At 38.2% G+C, this 21,682-nt stretch overlaps 4 protein-coding genes across 10 annotated transcripts in view; all 4 read right to left on the bottom strand.

Moving 5' to 3' along the window:
- LOC131796256 (sex comb on midleg-like protein 4) overlaps positions 1 to 21,682 on the bottom strand; it is a 51,605-nt gene that overhangs the window by 13,927 nt on the left and 15,996 nt on the right. Inside the window, exons 1-11 of one of the 7 annotated variants that reach the window (XM_066158498.1) lie at positions 15,598 to 15,806; positions 14,084 to 14,324; positions 13,464 to 13,523; positions 12,480 to 12,739; positions 11,622 to 11,859; positions 10,723 to 10,759; positions 9,757 to 10,283; positions 8,731 to 8,945; positions 8,237 to 8,321; positions 7,326 to 7,731; positions 6,307 to 7,158 (exon numbers count right to left, since the gene is read on the bottom strand). In XM_066158498.1, the coding sequence (XP_066014595.1) occupies positions 7,137 to 7,158; positions 7,326 to 7,731; positions 8,237 to 8,321; positions 8,731 to 8,945; positions 9,757 to 10,075 (1,047 nt within the window). In that variant the 5' untranslated portion in view covers positions 10,076 to 10,283; positions 10,723 to 10,759; positions 11,622 to 11,859; ... (2 more) ...; positions 14,084 to 14,324; positions 15,598 to 15,806 and the 3' untranslated portion in view covers positions 6,307 to 7,136. Of the gene's footprint in view, positions 1 to 6,306; positions 7,159 to 7,325; positions 7,732 to 8,236; positions 8,322 to 8,730; positions 8,946 to 9,756; positions 10,284 to 10,722; positions 10,760 to 11,621; positions 11,860 to 12,020; positions 12,084 to 12,479; positions 12,740 to 13,015; positions 14,325 to 15,597; positions 15,807 to 21,682 lie in introns of those variants that run through there. The other 6 variants (XM_066158497.1, XR_010715702.1, XM_066158495.1 and 3 more) reach the window with 6 other exon arrangements.
- On the bottom strand, positions 771 to 4,251 carry LOC136284327 (E3 ubiquitin-protein ligase TRIM71-like). Its single transcript, XM_066174514.1, has one exon. It carries the CDS (start codon positions 4,188 to 4,190, stop codon positions 1,983 to 1,985), a length of 2,208 nt encoding a protein of 735 aa, XP_066030611.1. The 5' UTR covers positions 4,191 to 4,251; the 3' UTR covers positions 771 to 1,982.
- LOC136284211 (MBT domain-containing protein 1-like) lies at positions 10,088 to 14,336 on the bottom strand. Its single transcript, XM_066174060.1, has 7 exons — positions 14,084 to 14,336; positions 13,957 to 13,972; positions 13,464 to 13,523; positions 12,610 to 12,739; positions 11,622 to 11,859; positions 10,723 to 10,759; positions 10,088 to 10,283 (listed from the first exon to the last, which is right to left on the bottom strand). The coding sequence occupies exons 1-7, from the start codon at positions 14,334 to 14,336 to the stop codon at positions 10,088 to 10,090; spliced, it is 930 nt and encodes a 309-aa protein (XP_066030157.1).
- Positions 19,613 to 21,682, bottom strand: part of LOC131789903 (E3 ubiquitin-protein ligase TRIM71-like) — a 3,469-nt gene continuing 1,399 nt past the window's right edge. Inside the window, exon 1 of the mRNA XM_059107085.2 lies at positions 19,613 to 21,682. This exon is cut by the window's right edge and continues 1,399 nt beyond it. Coding sequence (XP_058963068.2) covers positions 20,735 to 21,682 — 948 coding nt within the window. The 3' untranslated portion in view covers positions 19,613 to 20,734.

Genomic DNA, 21,682 nt, shown 5'->3' on the forward strand with positions numbered 1-21,682 from the left:
TGAAGGGATTTATATGTTATATCAGGAGTCCGGCGAACTTGTGCCTGACACTCGGGGCATGAATGCAGCCATTGTTTTTGTCTCGTTAGCGCATGTCTCTCCAGGCATTCACAGCAGAACGTATTAAGCCGGACAACCAATGATCTTGGGTTTAGTGTAAGTATCCAAACAAATCGAACATTTTACATGTCTTTTGAAGTATTTCCAAAAGCGCCTTGCAGACAAAAACACTCTCAGAAAACCTAATTTGAATTTGCATTTTTATCAGAGTGTTTTGTTGTTCAACTCAATTGAGTCTCTTTGCCCCGGGCTAAGTTGAAAACTTCATTTTTAAATGCAATTTTCCGTTTATTTGGTTTCCACATGACTGCGTGATTTGATGGCTATCGTCATGTGACTATTTGTTTCAGCGAGTCATTGTTACGAAATCAAAAAAATATTTCTCTCTCGGGTAAGAATCATTGAAATATAGAGAGAACCACAAGAGTATTGAGAGAACCCTTCTTAGCTATTTATATCTGACAAGTTTTAGTCCGTGTAATGAGCTCAAAATCTTACTTTACAAAGAGTCAGTGTGATAACAAGAATTAACAAAAAATAAACATATCCTTGAATTCTCGATGAATGATGAAACCCAACAAGAGACAAACGAGGGAAAGTAAAGGGGCCGACGAACAAACCGTACGAGCTGATCAGGCGCGGTGAATATGGCCACGTAGAGCCTGATTAAATTCAATGATTATCGTTACAAGTTCTCAGTAAAATAAAAATCAAGTTTATTTAAATCGTTAATAAGCAATGTTAAACATACCGATTTCCAGTTATATTGGCAATGCAATCAATAAAGTGTTCGTTTCCGACTACAGTATAATAAGAGGGAGTTTAAATTCCATTGCATAGTATCAAAATAAACTTCTTCAATATCAATAATTAGTTTAACCATGTTTAATTAATATTCCACTGATTTTTCAAAGTGTTCCATCGTAATGTAAGAATCAAAAATCCCAGAAACATTTCTGTAATAATGACGAAAATACAAAGTTATAAATTGTTATTTTTTCCATATGAATAATTATTTTACGTAATTATTGCTTAATTAAAATCTCGCTTGCTAACTGTTAAGCATGTTAAAACAAATCATTTTTTCATATTTGTTTCAATTCCTTGGCCTTGTCGGTTGATGTAACACAAAAACTTTTCTAACAAAGGCTTATCGAGCCGAAAGTAAAGATTCTCGGAATTTTAAACTTCGCTTAACAATCAGGCCAGCTACAGAAGCATACACGTATTAATTATGCAAATATCACAATGTATAGAACTCCTCATTTAATTAATACAAAATCAAACAATTTTAGATCTCATGATCACCTCTTTCATGCATTTTAACAGTCTGCTTAATTCTATTGGTAAATTTAGTAAACAACATGTCTTACAATTATGGAAATTAAAGTGTAGTATAGTAATTCTCAATTGCGCAATTAGTTAAAGGAAAGTTCTTTGGTGCAATCGTTTGACATATTTTGAGCTTTTTGTAGTTCAAGGAACAGTTAACAAATATTTGAGCTCAAAATCAATTTCTTTCTCAAGTCCATCGACCATAACAGTCAATCCATTCAAACATTGCGTGACACTAAGTCCCTAACATTTCCATCTAAGAAGATCCGATTTGTCTAAGTTAAGAGATAAAAAAGGTTCCCAAAATTTAAAAAGCCCCAGTACATGTAGCTGGCGATTATTGCGACTTACAGCTATACATTACGGGCACCTTAGGTCAACAGCTATTTTTCGGCTTCAATTCATGTCTTGGATATGATGCAGTAATTTACCAAAGAAAAGTAAAAAAGGAAATTTGCCAGTGCAATGGTGAGAAATTCCAAGTCATAAATCCTGACCCTCTTTCAACACATTTTAAGAGAATTATCGCTTAATGGAAAAAAAATGGAGCCTCAACATACCCATGTTACATTGGTAAATTTGTAGATTTATTTCAGAATTTTTACTTCATTCTCACGGAAGTCAGAGATTAAAATCCGATCATCTGGCATTGTGGCAACTCTATAAGGTAACATTGGGTTTACCTTGCTACTTGTCTTGCCGGTGAAAGTTCCCTCCGATGAAAACTGTAGAATGTGTTCATTCGCCATCTCACATACGAGGAGGTTTCCATACTTGTCCACACATAAGCCACACGGCTGCTTCAACTGTCCATCACCGTTTCCTTTTTCTCCAAACTTGTACAAAAACTGTCCTCTCTCATCAAACACTTTCACACATTTATTATTGAACTCAGTTACAAAGAACTTTTCCTCGTAACAAACGCAGCAGATTGGATGATCCAGCCTTTCTGGGCCCCTGTTTCCAAACTTAAACACAGGTTCACCATCCATTGTAAACACCTGAATTCTGTTGTTCACATAATCCGTTAAAACGATAAAACGTCCATCACTTGTAATACAAACACTTAGATGTTTCACAAACTCTCCATCTCCACTTCCCTGTTCTCCAAAGCTTTTCACAAAGTTTCCTGTCTGAACATTCAGCTGCTGTATTCGGTGATTACATTCATCTGCCACTAGAATCTCGTCATCGTTGAGGAATGTGACGTCAATCGGATTCTTAAATTGCCCATCCTTGTCACCTTGACCACCAATCTTTCGCACAAACTTTCCTGTCTCATCAAATACCAGGATACAGTGACCTTTATTATCAGCCACAGCAATAACACCTTTACTGTTCACTGCAATGCCGGCTGGAGAATGAAGCACTTCTCCCTGAAAGTCCAACTTACCAACAATGTTAAACTCTCGTGCTTTGACCACAATAGTAAAAGGACTCTTGACAAGTCTCTGTCCGTTTACCTTAACTTCTATTTTATATGTACCTGGTACTTTCACCACAAATTTTGCCTGGAAACATCCATCTTCTTTTTCACTCGTCACCAAACTCCTCACCTGATTAGCAGGGTCTATGTGTATTTCAACACGATCTGTGCGCTGAGTGTTTCTGATTTCTCCTTCGCTTGTTTTGGGACAAATTAGCAGCTCTGCTTTAACACCAGCTTGAAAATTCTGATCCAAGCCTTCCACGGTCGATCCTTGCACATCTGTTTCGCTGAATTTCGTAAATCCCAGACTCAAACTCTCTGGTTCACATGTCGACACAAACTCCACGCACGAGCTAACCGGAAGTGCTGGCATTGTGGTCTTAATGAGGTCTTCAATTCGTTCTTGCACATTTTTCTTATTTTGCATTATGTCTGAGCTTGAGCTCCTCTCAACCAGGTTGTTACTGAACTCAAATGCTTGGTCAAGTTGCTTTTCAAAAGACACAACCGATGCTTTTCCAGAATGTAACTTTGCAATCCTCGACACGCGAGACGTCTCGAGGGTAGTAATGGCTTCACGCTCTAGTTGGCGAAGCTTTCCCATCATCTGTTCGGTTGCTTGGGAAACCCGACGTTTAGCTGTGCTAATGTTTGTTTCCAACTCACGCTCCGTCTTCTCAAATTCACGAATAACATCTCGGCAGACCTCTTTCTTCTCTTTTACATGCTCGGCTCGGGCAGTGATGTTTGCTTTTTCATCGTCTGCTGCCTTTTCAAGTGGAACAACATCATGGCTTTTGTGATCGGTGTTAATACAAACTTGACAAACACAGCTTTGACATCCCACGCAGAAAAACTTCGTTACCTCTTTCTCGTGATACTTCTCCGAGCAAAACGATTCCCGTTTCAACAAGGCCTCGTAGTCTGCAGCTTGAAACTGTCGAACTGGTGTGACTTTGTGTCCCTGAAATATAGTATCTCGAAACACTTCGTGTGCTTTCACACAGTCAGGGCACATAAACTTCTCGCAATCGAAGCAGTAGTTGATCTCAGCGCTCTTCTTCTGGCATGTACTACAGCTGATCTCATTTCCTTCGCCGCTGCGTCGAACAGCAAGAAGACTCAACAAACTGTTGTGCAGAAAACTGCTTGGCAAATTATCAAAACGCTTTCCTTCAGGGATGCCAATTTGTGCCTGACACTCGGGGCATCGATAAAACCCTTGCTTTTGGTTTGTTAAGGCATGTCGCTCCAGGCATTCACAGCAGAACGTATGAAGGCAAGCGATGGTCTTGGGTTTGGTGTAAGTATCCAGACAAATCGAACATGTTACATGCTCTTTGAGGTTTTTAAGAAGCGACTCCATCACGAATTTCAGAAAAAAACACAGCCGCGAAATGTGTTTTAGATTCCGAGAAGGCTTGCCTGAGCAGGCATCCTATTTAAAGCAACCAATCAGATCTCCTCAAGACAGCTCTCGTGATCCTAAAATTGATCTCTACAGATGTTGTAATTTTTCACCTTGGGTGTCCCTGATTCCGAGAAAACGGACTTAATTAAGCATACTATTTTAAGCAGGGAATCAAAGCTCTTTAGGATCTCGTGATCTCACAGTAAAAGTTGACAATTTAACAGTCTTTATCTTCAAAGCGTTTTTTCAAGTCGGTTATCAAATTGATCACAAGTTTTCATTGTCTATAACCTTATTGATCATAGAAATGACGTCAACCATGTTCAAAACAAAAGTGAAACCACTCTGCCGCGCCTCGTAGTTTCACTGCAAAATTATGGGGACAGGGCCTTTTTCATATCATGGCTTACCTTTGGTTTTTAACAAAGGAAATTTTCCCTTTTCGAAAGTTTCATGATAAGAAACTTGTATTAATATTTTGGAAAAGCAAACAGTCAAACGCGCGAATGTAAACAAGGCCCGAAATAGAATCCACGGGTGAAACTGTTTACCGCAAAAAAAGGTCATTAGGGAGTTAACGCTACACGGAAACAATTGAAATAAAGTGTTATTTCTACGTCAACATTAGCTTTTTTCTCAAAGCTCAAGTGTGTTTTGAGGTCTACGATTAAATGTTTCGAATTTGTTTGTTTAAGTAGTAATCTTTAACTTGATTAACAAAATCAAAGTCTGTCGGGAAAAGTACCTGAAGTAAATTTAATTTAATTATCAGCCACCAAACCAAGTAGCTTAGGCTTGTCGGCAAATAATATGTGCCAATGAGAGGATACTTGAGGGCATTTATATGATTAGGTTGTCAAATAGAAAACTAAACACGGGTTTCATTTCGAGTCTCAGCCGGCAAAACAAGCTCCCCTTCTCCAAATGATTCGGGAAAGTAATGTTAGAAGTGTTCCTTCCTTTCGACCCAAGAAATGCAAAGCCGAGTTAGCTATAGGCGAACGCTATTTCCATCTCTTGCCATGTTGTTCACATGAAATTTATCACGCGCGTACTCTCCTTGAAATACAATAAATATGTTACTCGTGAAAACAACCGTAAATTTAAGTCGCCAAACGAAGTCGCTAAACACAACACTCTCGGGAATGTTAAGCGAGATGTCTGGTGCCGAGAAAACAAGGCTCTTCAAGATCGCGTGATTTTATTTCTTCCGTCGCGTGACTGCACGTGATGAGGTTCGATCGTCACGAAATTAAATTTGCATGATAACACTTGTTCGAAGAGAGACATGAGAGCAACGAATCAATCAGCTCAGTTTGGCTGAGGTCTCCTTAAAAGTATATACAGATATGGGAAGGTGCTGACAAGGAGAATGTGTTTAATAATCAAGAGTTCTTTAGTTTAGCGATCATTTCCTCCACTCTTGTTACCTTATTGTTTGATTCAGGTGTGATTTTGTGTCGAGAAATTGGATGCTAGTCACCCCCATGGGTCAAAATGTAAGGAAAAAACTTTTGAGTAGACAACTTAGTCATACCAGCTACATTCTTAGTAAGGACTGCTAAAATGCACGGAGGTCACAATTAAAAACCATTGAAAAGCATATAATTTAGGCCACCAAGAATAAATTGTTACAAGACTAAAGATACAAGAACCGGCGAAAGGTTTCGTTGATGATATCGTAATACTGCGCATTACATTAACGTACAAACTCTGAACCTTATAACAGTACTACTGTCTAAGAGAGAAAATAGAATGAAGGAGAAGTGAGGCTTGGGAATCTTCAGGCCAAATCTTCTCGTGTTTCACATTTGGCAAACAGGAATTTTTTCTTTCGCGTAACCTCGTGTGTTTCAATTTTCTTGAAATGTTAATTTTTATTTTATCATGGTTTGTTTACTTTTGTCTTGTTTGTTTGTTTTTTTGAGGGGGAGGGATGGTTTAGAGGTTGAATTGAAGGGATTTATATATTAGTACACTTGCTGTGCATCAATTTTTTTCTTCGCACAATTTGAATCTTCAACGATTCTTCCTTCCCCTCCCCTTCCTCTCCCCCCCCCCCCGCCACACACACACACTGCTACAACTACATTTAAGGTCTCTGCACGTGATCTTGGATGACATCTAAAACCAAGACACTACGAAATCTTGAAATCACAGCACAGATCGAGATATTTTCATTTGCACGTTCACTTGTTTGTACACTGCTGATATGAAGTCGAAACGATTCTGAGCTCTGCAAACGTGCAGTCAGTTGAGAGATGCAGTGAGAAGACTTGAGGTGAGTTTACACTCCAGTCTTTAAGCCAATCATTACCGCACTTCTCAACAAATAGTACTTGTAAAAAAATAGTCTTCGTAAACAGTAACCAATAGTACGTAGTAGAGGAATTGTAGACTTAATAATGAAGACCGCTGTCTTCAAAATTTAAGCAGTGAATGGTGGGCTTACGTACGTTCCCAGTATCCACCGTACCAGATTAGATTTCCTTGTAATAGAGAATTTTTTTCCGATGAGGAACGTTTCCTTAAGTAAGGGACGCAATGCAGAGGCAAATGCGCCATTCAGACCCGGCTTGAAACCGATAAGAAAGTTATCGAGCAGTTTGAAGACAAAAAAGCTTCAAACTTTAGGGAACATCAGGTTATAAAGAGGATTTGCCGCTGGAATGCGCTGGATCAGATAAAACAAGCTTCATAAAACACACACGATAAACGGACCTTCCGCACCCTCATTCTCAGGACTGGAGGCCCAAATCATAGAATGCGTCGTTGGAATGAAATGTAACAGCCTGTGTTATCGAGGTTTCTTTCTCAGTTTCTGTACAGTAAAGTGAAGTTTAATGGCGGGTCCAAGAGTTACTCCAAGACACTTGTGAATCTCGTCTAAAGATAGTAACGTTAAAGCTCGACCCTCGATTTCCTGCGATGTGGAGAAAGAAAAATAATTTTGTTCATCTATACACTGCCTGAAGTTTTTATCAACATGTAACTTCTACTCAAGGACTTATCGTTATTTACAGCGTGAGGAAGAGGGGGGAAAGGGAGGGAGGGGTGGGAGAATTTACGTTGTGTACCAATAAAATTTACCTGACCCTCTGAAACTCGTCTGCAAACTTAAAACAGTCAGTTGTTCTTATGAAATCCACTACATCTTGAACGCTCCATTGAGATACGTGTTTTGATGAACGCGAACCCGAAATGCTCGGTGATCCCGAGGGTTCGGGTCTGGGGGGCTCTGGAGGGAGATTCTTTACAAAAGGTGCAGCTTTCGGGATATTCTTTGCTTTAGGGAGGACAATCTTTAGAACGGGAAGGGACTTTGCGGGTTGACCCGCAGGATTACCCGTGGGATAACCCACCAGGTGGCTATCTACTTTAGGGACGGCTTTTCTTATTGGGGATGGTGTGTCGTTCAAGGGTGACGTCGCTGGACTTGGTGTTGTAGGCGATTCGTAATTTTTGCGGAGAGATGAAGCGGGTGGAGAAAGAGGAACTGAAACAGAACAAAAATTAAAACATAAGTTTAAAAGTTCAAGTGAAAAGACAGTCAAAATTTGGGGTCAGACAAAACTTTCTCGTATCTGATATGATTAAGATACGGGAAAAATGATATTAACCCGAAAGGTGGTGTGGTCGATTGATGAAGTCACTGAATTCGGAATCCCGAAGTCCCGAGTTCGAGTCCCGCTACGACAAAAAGCGAACCTATTCCTCAGCAGTTCCCTTAGTGGTCCCGTGTTCAATTTTCCCCGACCACGCTTGTACACAACCAAATGACTTGACTTCTTCCTACCTGGGCTTTAAACCAAGTTGACTTTGATTTGGAGTACAAGTAGCAGTTGTCTGAGAACACTTTTCTTAACCTTTACTTAACCCACCCTAATGTTACCTTTTACAAAAAATTGACCATCAATTCCGGCTTTTGGACGGGGTATTGGAACACAATTTTACCCGGAGGATGATGTTAAAGCTTCGAATTATCGATGTATAATTCTAACCTTTCTGAGCATCACAGTGCGCACACAGTGCGTCTTTATTTAAGCTAATGAGATTCTCGCACAAAGAAAGTTTGTTTTTTAACGTCTGCAATAGAAAATAACAAACATCAAGCTCGTAAAGATAAAGGCAGAAAACCGATATGATTCTGTAATTGACTGAGTCCACCTGTCACACAGCGGCGTTGCTTAGCACAAGGTGTCTGACGTCACAAACCACTGGATACCCACGTTGAAAGTAGAGCAAACATGACAAGGACTGTGAAAATAATCTAAGGAATATTTCAGAAAATAAACCATGGTGACTGTCAACTAAGACGACTGCCTTCAGCTTCTTTATCTATGCTCTGCGTTTACTATTGAATCTCCTAGACTGAATTTAAAGAAATATGGATTTAAGTCGTGGGCGAGCTGGCTGGCGAGCACTTTCATCCCTTCGCCATTCATGCTCTCGAACCTACCAAAGTTCAAAAGCCCTACAGAAAAGAACACTTTACCTTCAAAATTGAAGCAATAGTCATTTTATCAGTCTCAGAAGCAAGCAGCTTCAGAACTTGTTTCGACGAATGAGCGCTGAGAACAATTTGCTCAACAAGTTGTCTTAAGACAATGTTGGGACCTGCTGGACCAATGACAGCAGGAAGACTTGCTACTTTAGCTTGCTTAAGAAACGGGCCCGGTTCACAGGATTTTTTGACATAAATACAGATCCCTATAAAGGAAAACAAAAGCAAATTTTTGAAGAAAGATCAACATAGAGTCTACCATGTAGAAAGATTTTTTTCTCGTCTTGCCACAAGCGTGAAATTAAGAAAAAATTCTAACTCTTTATAACAAATGGAGACTCAGATCTTCGAAATCTGCACTCCGATTTTCTTCCAATGAAGCACAAAAAGTCTCTATGGCGACTGAGCTACGTGACACGCGTTTAATACACTCCTGAGATCAGCATTTTCGAAAGCGTCGTGTGAAGAAATAGAATAGGACGATAATAAAACACAGAAAGATGTTTTTCATCTTTTCGTGAGCAAGGGGAAGGACGATTTAAAGTCTCCTTCGTAGCCGTTATTTGGTCCCTTCACGCAAGGAGGACAGAAGGTGGTGTGTGCCGTGACAGAACAGCGGCTACCTAGGAGACTACAGTCAGCGTCAAAATTAGTTGACACATCATGTTTGAAGAGCCCTATCTGTGTAGAATACCACTCATGTTTTACCACACTCTTAGTTAATGAGAAGATCCCCCCCTTCTACCATTCAATGTTGCCTGTATTTAGCTAAAAGTTCAACATTGTTTTTTGTTTGTTTTGTTTTGCTTTATTCTGTTTCTTTTCTGGGGGGGGGAGGGGGGAGGGGGGAGGGGGGCAAGTAGGTTAACTTAAATACGGTAAAAGAGATAAAATTGTAGTAACAGGGGGTTGAAAAGATAAAATTTTGTTCCCGATTGTAGGTACAAGAATAAACAAGTCATAAAGTGCGGCTCGACATTTTACTTAAAGAATGACAAAGCCGTCATGAACGCATACCTGAATCATCCTTCGAAGGTAGACCTGGTTTGGTTTCAACTGGTTTACTCTCCTTTCTCTCCACCTCAACCTCGTCGTCTTCTGTCAGATCGATCACAGCTTCAACTTTCTTCTTTTCCGCACTTTCCTCCTCTTCCTCTTCACCGTAATCCCGCGGAACAAGTGTCGAGGGCCCCAAATCATATTTGCCCTTAGAAGATGTGGGTGACTGTTTCTCCTGTGACTTTGCGTTCACCTCTTCGAGAGAACAAGACTCCGTTTTTTCTGTGTGAGAATTGGACTCCATTTTGACTTCATTTTCAGTGTTTATGGATGTCATGTTGACGCTCTGCTAGTGATTTGTGTCACGCTGGATCACGCTTGTCACGTTATTTACATCTGTAACAGGAGTAACGTTTACAGAATTTAAAGGCGTACTTGTAGAATTTGTAGTACTCGTTTCATAAGTTCTAGTTGTTGAGATATTGGTGATGTTGGCTGTACTTGTATCTGTCGCTTTTTTGTTACTTTCTCTTTGTCTTGTGGTTCTGCAAGAGATTAATTCAAATGAAACCTTCCACTCATAGGAATGATCAGTTAGTAATTTCTCCTCATACTATTAATAAATAGATGCGCAAAAAGGTAAGGAGAAGAAAGAAATCAATTAGTAATTTCTCCTCATAATATCAATACATAGATGCGCAAAAAGGTAAGGAGAAGAAAGAAAACTATTAACTAGATGATGTTGCTTGACCGAGAAGCAAATTCTAAGAACAAAACTGGTGGAAAATATATGGCAGACAGTGAGGAGAATTAATACTGAGATGTTGTTGATGTTGACACGATCTCACACTACAATAAGTTTACATTCACTTTTCTCGCATGCCAAGATCATCACAACATTAATAGATCGCTAATAAATGTATTCTGTTTACATGAAATCGAAATCAGCTTACATCAAATACGTAACAACAATTTCTAAAATACCTCAGCGAAGCAAGACGCATGTTTCCTTTAGGAGGACCTGAGCAAAGATGATAAAAGAAACACAGTAAGGTATACATCTGGGCCCGGTTGTTCAAAGAGTCGATAACGCTATCCACTGGATAAATCGTTATCTTGTACATACCTCAGCATGCCCTGTCAACACTTATCCACTAGATGGTGATTTATCCGTTGGATAGTATTATCCGTCCTTTGAACTATGTACCCTTACGATATTTTCAGGAAGATCACTCAGTTATCGTTCATGCACTGTTAGACGTTAAGAAAACTAAACAAGAAGGTAACAGACAGTCTTCATCAAAAGAGAACCTACACTAGCTTCTGCAAAAATCATACCGCTGATTTTGCAACTTTAAATCTTGTTCTAAAGTGTATTTTGGTGACATTGAAAAATTTTCAAAAAGGTGACACACAAATGGTAGAAAAAAGGGACTTTCATTACGATTTTGAAATTCCAAGACTAAACAAATTGATATCGCGTGTAAGAAAAGAAAGAATTTTTTTTGACTCAACTTATTTTATCAATCTCATCATCTGTAACCAAATTTCTCCAATCTTTTTTAATTCACCTTTTCCACTTTGGTCTTAAACTTTTAACTACCCTGACAGACCAAGACAGAATTTCTCCTTACAATATCAATACAATATCAAGCAGACAAGGCATGGGAATAAAGAAAAATATAAATTAAGGGATTGTTACATTAGCTGATCCAATACCAAATTCACCAAAGTAACATCATAAGAATTGAACAGCAGACAGTAAGGAGAATTACTAACGAGATCTTGGGAGTAAATGAGGGGTTAATGAGCTTGGATTAAAATTTCTGATGATCGAACAAATACAGTTGTCACATTACAGTTTATTGGCTCAAATTTCTTACGCTGAACTCTCGGTGTAACGAGCAGGTGCCCGTTCATGCTACACCATCCAATTGGAAAAAGGTCCGATGATTCCACATCGTAGATATGTTCCACAGAATCATTCTTGTATCCATCTAGTAACACCCACATGGTGCGTCCTACTACTTGTGAGACCGAAGCTACTGTTATGGTGCTGGGATCTGTTTGATCAAATGCTTCAAGCTTCATTCCGATATCAAACTCATGAGCTGGAACTTCCTAAAGTGGATAAATAACTCAAGTTAGATTCTTCATCAAATCAAGCTACAACTTATGATGCTCGAGAACAATGCACCTTGCCAAATACTATTTCTGGCTTATAGTGATACATGTTTAATGCTTTCTCGTATGATAAACGTTAGCTCTTTCCCGAACATTACCTTATCGACTCAGTTCATCAAACCAAATTATGTTGTAAGAAAAATAGTCTATTCCAGGCGTTCCGTTAGTAAAACAAAACAAAATAGTAAAAAGGCGATATTGTAATGGCGGATGAAAAAGGGAGGGAGCCTGGGTCGACCTGACCCGACCCGACCCTCCCTCGCTTTTTTTCACTTGTACCAATTTAACCCTTTGACGACATCTAATTTCTCCTTACAATGTCACTCCTGAATCACACATTAAAGTAAAGACAATAAAGGTAATGATCGCCAACTAAAGAAGTTTTTGATTGTTAAACAGATTCTCCCTGTCAGTTTCTTAGGAAATGTATAGAGAACAGTATGGAGAATATACAACCTGATGTTAGGGTGTAAAGGGTTACGTGAAATAATCATGAGTGTTTCAATCACAAAAAACGAACATTGATATCAAATGTGCAGTGTTAAGAAATTGCATACCTGGGGGTAGAGTAAGTTGAATGTTGTTCTGCACACAACGCCCTACAGGGAAAATATTCCTAGAATTTTAATTACACCACATGGTGGGTCGGTTGCTGTCACTGCATGTGATTATGCTATCAATCTCCACCTGGAAGAAGAACTTGCTAGGTATTTTGGTAGCCATAGCAGCACAGATGGAAGAAGGATCATTGGGATTCACATCTTCTAGCTTCAAACACTTTGTAAATCCATGCATGTGGCCTTGGCAAGCTGTCAGACTGAAGAAGAGGAACAATTCTCAAACATAACATCAAATATACACTGCTGGCCCAATTTCAATATTTTCATATTTGATTTTTATATGATAAGCTGAATTAAGCCTGCATTTTGAGCACTTTCTTATGATCTATTGGTAGAGAGATGCACAAAAGACATCTCCATCAACAAATTTTTCTTTTTCAGCATATAAAACAAACAGATTCCATGTTGCCATGGGTTTGTACAGTAACAGATCACTTAACACATCTAAATTTGATTAGAACATCAGGACTCACTTGGCTGCATGCACCTCATGCATCACATGTTTTTATTGAGGTTGTAAAATTTTCAAATTCTGTAATGGTACCACAACAGTATGAGATTAAAATTTCTAAGAAGTGACTACTTTAAGGCTGTTCACACTGTATCCTCCCTCAACATAACATTCAAGAATTATTGAGGGCAAATAATCATTGCTATATATATGCTTTATGCATTTTTATCATAACTAGAGCAAGCTGTTCTACAGCGTAGCTCACTGAGTAAGTGGCAAAGCACTTTCAGATCAAGTGTTGTAGAAAACAAAAACCAAAGCAAAACCAATACAGTCAAGTATCACTTGGGACACTCAATACAAATTCCTCCACTATGATCAATATTCAGTCAAGATGGTATACACTGTACAGTGTATTATTTTAAGTGCCTCATTGAGTGACAGATTATTTGACATCATTTTACAAATACCAAGAAGCCTTCCTCTGATTTGTGCCCATGCAGTCTTTTGATGGATACCTTGCCCTTAGTCTTAAATGAAATGAAAAAAAATCAACGACAGAATCACATCAATAAAAGAGAGCCATTGAAAAATCAATCCTAGGAACATAATAATATATTAATAAATTAGATTGAAATGCCCATAAAACAAATCCCTAATATACCATGCAGTACATGTTCACATGTAAACATTAGACCCCAGTTTAAGAAACAGCAGAATGGGGTAATGAATATTCAGCTTTCAAATATGAGAGAAATTTTCCTAACTTTAACTGTACATTCTTTTGGTCTCACTACATGCACTGTTTTGTCTTGTTAATCAATGTACATGCATTTGATAATATAAGTTCAGGCTGATTGATTGCATTTAATTTACATTTAAACTCAATTGAGAGTCTCTTATATATGTTACACAAACGATGTACAGTAATTGGTGCTCACATGTAATACATGGGAATCATACTCGACTGATGCACAGGCTGCAATTCATATAAAAAATACTGTGACAAATTTTTAGCCTCATACTCTTCAGCACTGGTTGAAAAACAGAAGGAGAGTTTGCATTTTACAGGCACATGTAAAGTACTTACCAGGAGGAATGTTGAGTCTCAACTTCTTTTTCTTCCCAAGTTGGTGATCAGTATCAGACAGGAAGTAAACCAAAACACCCTCAGCTTTATCTTCCAATCCTTCTAGTGGTAACCTGAGTCTTAAGCCATAGGAATCTACCACTGATGCAACCCAGTAACTGAGTGGATCAATTTTGTGCAGCACTTCTACATGTAACTTCAGTTCTGGTTTCAGCTGATTTTCTTCATCTGGATTTGATCTCTGAAAAGACATCTAGTCACATCTGTAACTGTTTTATTAACCTTTTAATTCCTAAGATCAAATTAGTAATTCTCCTTACTGTCTGCTATACAATTTTAAGATGTGAGTTTGAAGAATTTGGTATTGAATCAACTAATAATCCTCCCAATTCATATTTTCATTAAATTCTCATCACTTGTTTGCTTAATACTGTAATGATATTGTAGGGAGAAATTCTCTCTTGATCACTCATAGGAGTTAAATGGTTAACAGGTACAATTAGCCAATGATAAATTCAAAGTGGTTTGAAACAAATTTGATTATTATCTTCTTCTCTGTTTAACTTAACAAAACATCAGAAAATAGAATGGCTTGCATAGTACTGGTCTTCACAACATTGCTCCAAATTCAATTTTAACCATCAAAAATTAAAAACATGAGCTACATGTAGCACTGAATGGTGAAGAGCAAAGTGTATATGGCAAGATTTCAATAACATGAATAAAGATGGAAATAATTTTTGAGGCATGTTCAATTTCATAATGAAAAATCTGGCACAAAATGCAGTCCAAGATACTCATTAGTTTGGTTGGCTACCTACCCTGTGGAACAAATGAGCCGGTGCACAGACAGCCCCTTCCAGATCTTAACCCTTTAACACCCAAGACTCAGACTAGCATCTAAATTTCTCGTTACAATATCACCCCTGAATCACACATTAAGGTCTTGAGAATGAAACAAATACTCCTTGTTAGCACCTTAGGACATGTATAGAGAACCTTAGAGAGAAAATGCATGATGATGACGAAATGTAAAGGGTTAATAATGTTTAATATACTCTTAGGTACAGAAGTTTCTGTGTTACGAATTGAGAACATTGTAACTGAAGATTGATTGGTTACAACCAGATTTTAAATGCTAGTCACTATAGCAGAGAAAAACATAGGCATGCAATGCATGCAAGAGTTATTTTTTTTTTGGGGGGGGGGGTGAGTGGATTACTTGAAACATTGTAAGTGATGTCTTCATTATTTCAAAAGGAAAGAAGAGTATAAACGCGGAAAAGAATGAAAATGTCGAATTAATTCACACATGTCGTAGATTGTGTGTTGCGCGAATAACTGTGACTAAGATAAACTGTATTGGTGCCACGGATACCTTTTAGTACAAAATGCAGACTGCAGACCGGACACAAAATGTAGACAGCAGACTGCAGAGTGGGTACAAAATGCAGACTGAGAATCTAAAGAGTTTTTTCGTCTTGTATGTGATAACATGTCATCCTACAACTTACCGAGCGTCACGCAATCGCTTTTCGGCGATCAGCTTTCACGATTAGTTGCACTTTTGTGGAATATTCCTGGCCCATTTCTTTACGAAAATCGATCGAAATGTAATTTCAAGCTTTCGTATAGTCTTCTTACTAAGCGCGCGAGTTGGTTTGTGTGATGTCTGCGCAGAATTTACCAACGTAATAAAAGCAGATGTAGATGTAAATGTAGGTATCCGGACAACTCGCCCCCTGGACAATTAGCCCTAGACGACTAGCCCCCAGTCTCTGGACGATTAGTCCCCAGTATTTGGACGATTAGCCCCCAGCCTCTGGACTCACCAACCTTGAAATAAACTATGTTCTTGCCCTTTACTTTTTATGAACGTTTCCCTGTCATTTATTATGAAATAAACAATGTTCTTGTTATTTGCTTTTTACGAACATTTCTCTGCCATGCGTGTTAAATTATAAAGTAAACTACGTTCTTGCTGTCTTGTTGTTTGCTTGTTATGAACGTTTCTCTGCCGTGCGTATCGAATTATAAAGTGAACTGTGTTCTTTCTGTTTATATATTCTACAAAAATGAACTGTGTTCTTTCTGTTAACATACTTTACGAATGTTTCTCCTTCATGTTGTTTAAATAGGAAAGGAAAGAAACCAGGGACGAAACTTCGAAACTTTAACTTATTGGCGACTACTTGTTAATGTCAATCTGGCGTGTCGCAGGCAGATTACTGCAACGCTGTTAAAACCGGTGCGTCTATCGACTGGCGCTGCTTAACCTGTGACTTCCCTCAGACCGAAAACACCGCTCTCAGTGAAAATTTAAGTGAAATCTCAGCATCTGCCAATCCTGACGCTGATTTGGACTCAGAGGAAACTACTAGAGGGTTGGCACAATGGACTGAACCGGCGCGCCAAAGGACGATCACAGCTGCCCCTGTAAATCTTGATCCAGGTACTTCACCGGGAAGCTACACTGGTCAGCATGCAGATCCGTCTGGTTTCAGACAAAAAGCTGAAGACACATCAGCGGTCAAGCTACCGGACCATGCAGAGAAGACTCTTCGACCTCTGGAGTCAATACGAAGACGGCCTAAGGAATTCAAAGGAGCTTCTGGAGGCCTGCGCTCACCTCGTACAACCCATGTAATTTAAATTGAGTAAATGTTAATATAGATAGACATTCACAAAAAAAGGGCTCCTTTAGGAGCCACAAACTCATAAAAGTCAATGACCAACAAATGAACGTAACTTCTCCTTTACATAGCAGGTAATTTAGTGTTAACAACTGGGTTGAAAACGTAAATTAGCCACCGTAAAGGTTTACCCTTTACGGTGGCTAATTTACGTTTTCAACCCAGTTGTTAACACTAAATTACCTGCTATACTCTCCCACCGACGCAGCACCACAGTTTCTTTAGAAACTTACCCCTTTATTCTCCTTTACATAAACTAAGACTGGGGGCTAATCGTCCAGGGACTGGGGGCTAATCGTCCAAAGACGGGGGGCTAATCGTCCAGAGACTGGGGGCTACTCGTCTGGGGCTAATTGTCCAGGGGGCGAGTTGTCTGACATTCGTAAATGTGATGTCACCATTGAATATTTAACACCCACAACAGTCGAGAAACAATTGACAGCTTTGCACGTGGTCCGCGTTATGTGTTTATTTTGTTGACAAAAATGAGGACCGGGACCAAAACTGTTCCTTCAACTTGATAAATTTTCGAGGCTCGTAGATATTAACTTGCCTCCGTAAATCATTCATTCCATTCCTTCACGATCGGGTCGTAATGACACGTGTTTTTGGGCTCCTGACGTTTTATTGCGTTTTAACTCTTACTGACTGCATAGACGCATAGAACAAGCACTTATACTTGTATATAAAAGTATTCATAACCAGACACCGAACTACATTCAGGAAATGTTTTCTCTGCGAAGTAATGGTTACAGCCTACGTGGCCATCTTAAGGTTGTTCTTTCAAGACCAACCTCATCTTATATACAACATTCTTTTACGTACCAGGCTAGCAAACAATGGAACAATCTGAGAGACAAAATAAGGATGTCGGAATCCCTTTCTATATTTAGGAAAAATTTGCAAGACATACAGTTGTCCTCATCGTATGACTGCAGCTGTTTGTTTTGTAAACAAATAGTTTAGTCACCGATATTCCCTTTTATTAAATTATTGATTACTTTAATAGTAATTATTCATTCTAGATAATTAATTTTTATTTCTTACCTATTACTCATTACTTATACATGTAAATTATGTCAATTTTTATGGCACATTTGCATTTAAAAGAGCTATTCGCTCATATGCGATATGTGGTTAAATAAAGTTACTTACTTACTTACTTTACTTTAGACAACAAAATCAAATAAACATGCTAAAGATAGAATCTGAATTCGTCCTTGGCCAAACACAAACGACTCCACAAAATCACTTTCTCCAGGCATCGAAAACATACACAAAATCGTCCATAATTACTTTTTATTAGACATTCATCTAGAGATGGCACCGAGCAAACCAATCCAGAAAAATATAATCGGGACAATCAACAAATCATGAATCTTGCAACACAGCTTGCCGTTAAAGAACTGCTCAAATAAAACTGTTTGGTTCAATTCATCAATACCTCAAGCAATATTTGATTCAAAATTTTTCCACCCACTCTCGTCGTGAAGGAACGATAACCATGATCGTGCTACAATGTACAGAACTCTATTTACTCTCGAACTACTATCCACCATTTTCACAGCATGTGTAACATGCTTACTATAGGTAATCTGATATCTTTCATCTGTCCAGTAGTATCGCATTTATCATGAAGCGCGGTAAAATACACGTCAAAAACACAGAAAAGCCAACATTTCTCATTCTAAAAGATGATTCCATTCTACCAACCGCTCTCTCCGAATCCCCCATTACTTTATTGAAATTTTAACACCTTTCAAACGAAAGAACAAAAACGACGCTCTGATTGGTGCGAGATATATACCCTAATGCGGCGATCTGATTGGTGCGAGATACCTACCCTACACGATCTGATTGGTGCGAGATACCTATCCTACACGATCTGATTGGTGCGAGCAACATACAACTTTCTGTACGCTAACATAGATGCTATTTTTTTTTTAATAAAAAAAAACCTAAAAAATTGTCTTTTCTGCTTTTTTCCACTCATGACTAATAGCTTCTTGTCTATCATGTACCCCCTCATTCCAACGATCTCAATAATAATTCTCCTTACTATCTGCCAAACAATTATTTTGATATTAGTTAGGAGAAACTGGCATTGGATCAAGTAACCACTCACACCCTAAGTAATATATTTCTTTATTCTCATCACTTGTGTGCTTGATATTGTATTGATATTTTAAGGAGAAATTCTGTCTTGGTCACTCCTGAGAATAAAAGGGTTAATAATTCCGCAAGGTACGAAAGATTACAATGCGCATTGAAATTCACATTGTTTTGTTCAAACTGCAGCAACAGCATGCATATTTTTATTTTTTGTTAAAAATTTGTTCCAAATGAGATTAATGTCATCAATAATCTCAGAAAAATGCTTGATTTAATTCTACAGAAACCACAGCGAGCTCTGATACCCACATAAGTCAGAATTGAATGCAGGCATCACCGAGTCATTGTTTAAAAAATCAAAAAAACATTCTTTTAGTAAGAGTCGTTGAAAAATGGGCAGAACCACAAGGGTATTGAGAGTACCCCTCTTAGTTACTTATATCTGACAAGTTTTAGTCCATAGAATAAGCTCAATATCTTACTCTCCAAAGAGTCTGTAATAACAAGAATTTATGAATAATAAATACATTCTGGAATTCTCGAGGGATGATGAAACCCAAGAAGAGACAAACTAGGGAAAGCAAAGGGACCGATGAACAAACCGTTCGAGCAGAGGTAATATAACCCCCCCTAGAGCCTGATTCATTCAATGATAACCGTTACAAGTTCTTAGTAAAGTAAAGAGCAAGTTTATTAAAAACTGAAAAATAAGTAATGTTAACATATAGAATTCCAGTTATATTGACAACGCAATTAGTTAAGTGTTCGTTTCAAACTACAGTATAATAACAGGGAGTTAACATACATTGAAAAGTATCAAAATAAACTTCTTTATTATCACTAATTAGTTTAAACATGTTCAATTAATATTCCACTGATTTTTCAAAGTGTTCCATCATAGTAAAAGAATAAAAAATCCCACAAACATTTCATGTAATAATGACGAAAATACAAAGTAATAAATTGTTATTTTTTATGTGAATAATTATTTTACGTCACAATAACTAAAATGTAGCTTTCTAACTGTTAAGCATGGTAAAACAGACCATTTTGTCATATTTGTTTCAATTCCTTCGCCTTGTGGGTTGATATAACTCAAAAACTTTTCTAACAAAGGCTTATCAAGCTAAAAGTAAAGACACTTTTTATTTTCAACTTCGCTAAACAATCAGGCCAGCTACAGAAGCATGCACTTATTAATTATGCAATTATCACAATGTAAAAAACTCCTCATTTAATTTATACAAAATCAAACGAAGTTTTTTGATCACATGATCATCTCTCTTATGCATTTCAACAGTCTGCTAAATTCTACTAGTAAATTAAGAAAATAACACGGCTTACAATTATCGAAAATAATGTGTAGTTCAAAGAAACCTCTCTGGTGCAATCGCTTGACATATTTTGAGCTTTTTGTAGTTCAAGAAACAGTTAACAAATATTTTAGCTCAAAATCAATTTTTTCTCAAGTCTATCGACCATATAGTCCATAAAAGTCAATCCATTCAAACATTGCGTAGCATTAAGTCCTTAACATTTCCATCTAAGAATATCCGATTTGCCTAAGTTAAGATATAGAAAAGGTTCCCAAAATTTAGCAACCTTAACAGCGATATACTCCGTGTCCCTTAGATCATAAGCTATTTTTCGGCTTCATTATGAAGAGCAATTTACCAAAGAAAAGAACAAACGAGAAGAATGTGTCAGTGTAATGGCAAAAATTCTTAGTCGTCAGTCCTGGCCCTCTATTAAAGCATTTTAAGAGAATTTTTGCCAAATGATAAAAAAAAACATGAAGCCTCAACATATCCATGTCGCACCGGTAATGAAATTGTTATTTGTAGATTTATCTCCAAATTTTTACTTCTTTCTTATTGTGTTCAGAGATTAAAATCCGATCATCTGGCATTGTGGCAACACCCCAGGGTCCTTTAAGGGTTACCTTAGCACTTGTCTCGCCAGTAAAAGTTCCCTCCAATGAAAACTGTTGAATGCGTCCATTTCCCGGGTCACATACGAGAAGGTTGCCATACTTGTCAATACATAAGCCGAACGGCTGAATCAACTGTCCATCACCGTTTCCTTTTTCTCCAAACTTGTACAAAAACCGTCCCTTGCCATCAAACACTTTCACAAAGTTATTATTGAGGTCAGTTACAAAGAACTTTTCCTCGTAACAAACGCAGCCGAATGGATTATCCAGTCTTTCTGGGCCGCTGTCTCCAAACTTGAACACAGGTTCACTATCCATCGTAAACACCTGAATTCTGCTGTTAACAAACTCCGCTACAGCGATAAAACGTCCATCACTTGTAATACAAACACTTGCAGGATTCTCAAACCTTCCATCTCCACTTCCCTGTTCTCCAAAACTTTTCACAAAGTTCCCTGTCTGTACATTCAACTGTTGTATTCGGTGTTTACATTCATCTGCCACTAGAATCTCGTCATCGTTGAGGAACGTGACGTCAATCAGACTCTCAAATTGCCCATCCTTATCACCTTGACCACCAATCTTTCGCACAAACTTTCCTGTCTCATCAAATACCACGATACAGTGACCATCAATATCAGCCACAGCAATAACACCTTTACTGTTCACTGCAATGCCAGTTGGACATGAGAGCATTTCTCCATGCAAGTCCAAGTTACCGACAATGTTAAACTCTCGTGCTTTGACCACAATAGTAAAAGGACTCTTGACAAGTCTCTGTCCGTTTACCTTAACTTCTATTTTATATGTACCTGGTACTTTCACCACAAAGTTTGCCTGGAAACATCCATCTTCTTTTTC

The sequence above is a fragment of the Pocillopora verrucosa genome, chromosome 11, assembly GCF_036669915.1.
Source record: "Pocillopora verrucosa isolate sample1 chromosome 11, ASM3666991v2, whole genome shotgun sequence".
NCBI classification, from domain to species: domain Eukaryota; kingdom Metazoa; phylum Cnidaria; class Anthozoa; order Scleractinia; family Pocilloporidae; genus Pocillopora; species Pocillopora verrucosa.